The sequence below is a fragment of the Typha latifolia genome, chromosome 5, assembly GCF_019914945.1.
Source record: "Typha latifolia isolate L0001 chromosome 5, TyphaL0001v2, whole genome shotgun sequence".
In the NCBI taxonomy this organism is placed as follows: Eukaryota; Viridiplantae; Streptophyta; class Magnoliopsida; order Poales; family Typhaceae; genus Typha; species Typha latifolia.
In genome coordinates this window covers 5477178-5480654 of record NC_133090.1, presented here as the reverse complement: position 1 = coordinate 5480654, position 3477 = coordinate 5477178, and the positions used below count along the sequence as shown (strand labels likewise).

General features: G+C 40.6%; 1 protein-coding gene across 1 annotated transcript; it reads right to left on the bottom strand.

Moving 5' to 3' along the window:
* Positions 1 to 1802: 1802 nt before the first annotated feature.
* On the bottom strand, positions 1803 to 3101 carry LOC140789526 (senescence-specific cysteine protease SAG39-like). The gene is made up of 2 exons (XM_073139254.1): positions 2663 to 3101; positions 1803 to 2395 (listed from the first exon to the last, which is right to left on the bottom strand). Exons 1-2 carry the CDS (start codon positions 3099 to 3101, stop codon positions 1803 to 1805), a joined length of 1032 nt encoding a protein of 343 aa, XP_072995355.1.
* Positions 3102 to 3477: the final 376 nt, after the last annotated feature.

Below are 3477 nucleotides of genomic sequence, written 5' to 3'. Positions count from 1 at the left end.
GATTATAAAAGTTTCACTTGCCTGAACCGCTTTTCTAATACTAGCTGCCACTGCGCCACGACCCACGGGATCATCCTCATAGGGTATGGACTGGATAAGGAAAATAATAAAAAAAGTATAAGCACAATTACCTACAACTAATTAATTAAGTAACCTACTAATGTCCACTATAAGCTTAGGTAGGTCCATTTAAGAATTCTCCTATTTAATTAGATAGATAAGATTAGCATAAATATACCAAGGCCTAATGTGTTATTAAACGTAATAAAAATGTTTTCCTCAAATTATCACCCAAATTGCTATTATCAAATTTACAAAGGTCGCATGGACAATATTTAATTAATAAGCTTCGTTAAATAATGCAACTTGTTTAATATCATTTTTCTATTTTGATCTCTATTAATTTTCCAATAAAAGCAATTAATACAGATACACTTGGAGCACCGACTCTTCTGCTAAAAATTAATTTAGCCAAAATTAAAATCAACCATGCTAAACGCTACTTAGAACTAAATTCCTATTAAGAGTAATTATTATAATTAACCAAACCACTCTTTATTGATAATTAATATTAAGGCTGAAGTTGACAAGAATAAAAGAATAAGATGACTAGCATAAATTAAAATTAATTATGATGCAATTAATTGGCTTGGCCAGCTTAAGGCCAAGCACAAAACCCGCTAAAATTGGAGTCAAAGCCTCAAGGTAACTAGGCCTAAAGACCTCATGGACTGGACCGCAGCCTAACCCACCAACAAACTTGGGCTGGGCTGCTGCAAGCCAAACCCACCACAAACTTGGGCTAATCTGCCAGCAGCCCAAACCCACCAAAGTCTAGCCCGAAACCCACACTACCCAACAAAGCCACATCGGTCGGGCTATAGCCCAACCCACTACCAAATTAGTCTAGTTTGCCTGCAAACCCCACTCACCACAAATTTGGGTTGGGTTGCATACAACCCAACCACACCGCAAACTCTCAATATCTAATGGGCTAGTGGGCGATAACGGGATAGAATATTTTAGCCCGGCTCGAACTCGACTTGACCCAAGTGATTGGTGCGTTGAACCATGAATAAATATTTAGGCCCGGTTGGTCTGAATTCAGCCTGGCCCAGTCAATGATCACCTCTACATTGTAATAATATTTTTTTCTCACCATGTAACTCTACCAAAGCCATTACTCACGTTCCACCATCATTTACATCAATCCTAACCTAATTTATCTACCATCTATTACATATAAACTCTAGATTTGGTGCGCACCACTTCTAGAGGAATAGCAAGAGGCTTATCTATTGTCCGTAAATATCAATCCTTAGTTGGATCATAGCAATTTGATATCAGAGCTCAAGTATCCCAGGTTGGTCTGTAACATATAGACCGCAACTTAAATTCAATCTATTTTCTGTTCTTACTTTTTTTTTCTTTTTTGACTAACTGTTCTTATATATAAGAAATTGCATTTCTTATCACTTATTTCATATCTCGGTCAAATTACTAAAGCTGCTTACTAAGAGATGATGGCTTTTAAATTCAAATTCGTTTGTTCGCCAATGAATAATACTTTTACTCTCGTTTCCAGATAGTCCAAGGATCTGTGTTAATAAATAGAGAGAACAAACAAATCAAATCTAATATGCAGGCATCCACTATTATCGACAATATATTTTGTTTCCTGATACATACATACAAGACACAAGAGCAACTTCACGTTGCAATTTTAACACAAACAGAAACAAACAAAACGCCAATTGCCAGTACGTAGCACACAATTACACAAACACATTAGAAATTTCAATTCATGCAGTCGGATAAGAAGCTTCCATGGCAATGCCACAAAGTCCTTCAGCTGCATCAACATCACGTTGCATCCTTATGTATCCACTCTCTCCCCATGTCTTTCCCCACGAGTTCTTCACCACCCAATACTTAGTTCCATCGGAAGTACTACCATAACCGACGGCAGTAACGCCGTGATCGAGCTCGATTCCGCACTCACCGGTGAACACGCCACTCTTGTAGAACTGGAAGTCCGACTCGCCGGCGTCAATGGCAACCGACACTGGCTGGTTGGCCATCGCTTTCAGCAGAGACGATTCGCTATTCGCTGGCACGTCTTCATAGCCGCTAATGGCGGCCGCCGGCGACGAAGACTTCGCGGTTTTGCAGGTTCCGTCGGAGGCGGTGTATGGGTACTTGGCTTCGGTGGTGAGGCCCCCGTTGTCGATGATGAATTGGAAGGCGTCATCCATTAGACCACCGTTGCATCCTTGGTCTTCGCCGTGGACGTCACAGTCGACGAGCTCTTGCTCCGATAAGGAGATCAGGTTGCCGGTGGTAAGCTTAGTGATTCCTTCAGTGGCCGCAACGGCGGAGAAGGCCCAGCAACATCCTTTAATTTGTTTCATTGAAATGATCAAACAAAAAGGTGTTAATCGACATTGTTGATCTAGATATATGGAAAAAGTTCAATTCTTATCCTACATAAATTGTATTAAAATTTATAATAAAAGAAAACCCCTAGATTTTGCTTTTAAAAAAAAAACAAAAAAACAAAAAGAAGAAAACAAAAACAAAAAACTATATATGTAAGTATGGTTGGCAATATGAAATTCTTCCCACGTATAATCGCCATCAAACTGTCCAAGTTTTCTCTTACCACATTGGCCTTGATCTTTGATAGGTGTAACGGCGCCCTTTTGTCTCCAATCCATGGTAGTAGGGACGACCGTAACATTCTCATACTTGAAGGAACTCTCCACCTTTACAGCAGTAGTACTACTCTTGGGCTTGAATCCAGTGTACACGGCCTTAAATTCCTCGTTCGTCATGTCAGCAAATTGGTTGACGCCGAGCACGTACTTCCGGTTATCAGCCTTGTTGGCCGACTCGATGTATTCGACGTTGGCTTTAAAGATCTCGAACCGCCGGTGCTTCTCTGCAGCTTCTTCATACACGCGCCCATACTCCGCCATCCACCGCTGGTGCCTTACGAACATGGGCACGTCGTTGGCGACATTTCGCGACTCGGATAGAGAGATCCAAGTGCTCAAGATGAACAAAGCTAGCCATAAGCTTCGGTCAGTGATCGGTGCCATGGTGGAGAGCTTATTGATGTAATTTGATAATGAAATACTAGCTAGCGATGGTTTAATTATGTTTATACAGAGATATGCTTATGTATATATAGAAGGGCCAAAGGGGATCGGGGAGAGGATTGGATATATATATATATATCTACGTACGTGCCGTAGAGATTCAAGAGAAGGGGATGGATTTCCTAGCTGATATTATAGTAAAGATCAACGTACCGTGTAGCTTCGATGCCCTTCACTTTCAGCTCTTTCTAGTTGAATAGGGAGGTGGCCAGGAAACGAAAACAAAAACAAATTTTTTAACATCTTCGGTTAACTTGAGATGGTGTACGTACAATATGCGCCACTATGTTAATTAAGAGTGTAATAAGTTTCAAGT

Coding starts and splice junctions, on each gene's coding strand:
- LOC140789526 (XM_073139254.1), bottom strand. CDS start 3,101: ATGGCACCGATCACTGACCGAAGCTTATGGCTAGCTTTGTTCATCTTG. Junction 2,396..2,662: donor CAAAGATCAAGGCCAATGTG/GTAAGAGAAAAC, acceptor AACAAATTAAAG/GATGTTGCTGGGCCTTCTCC.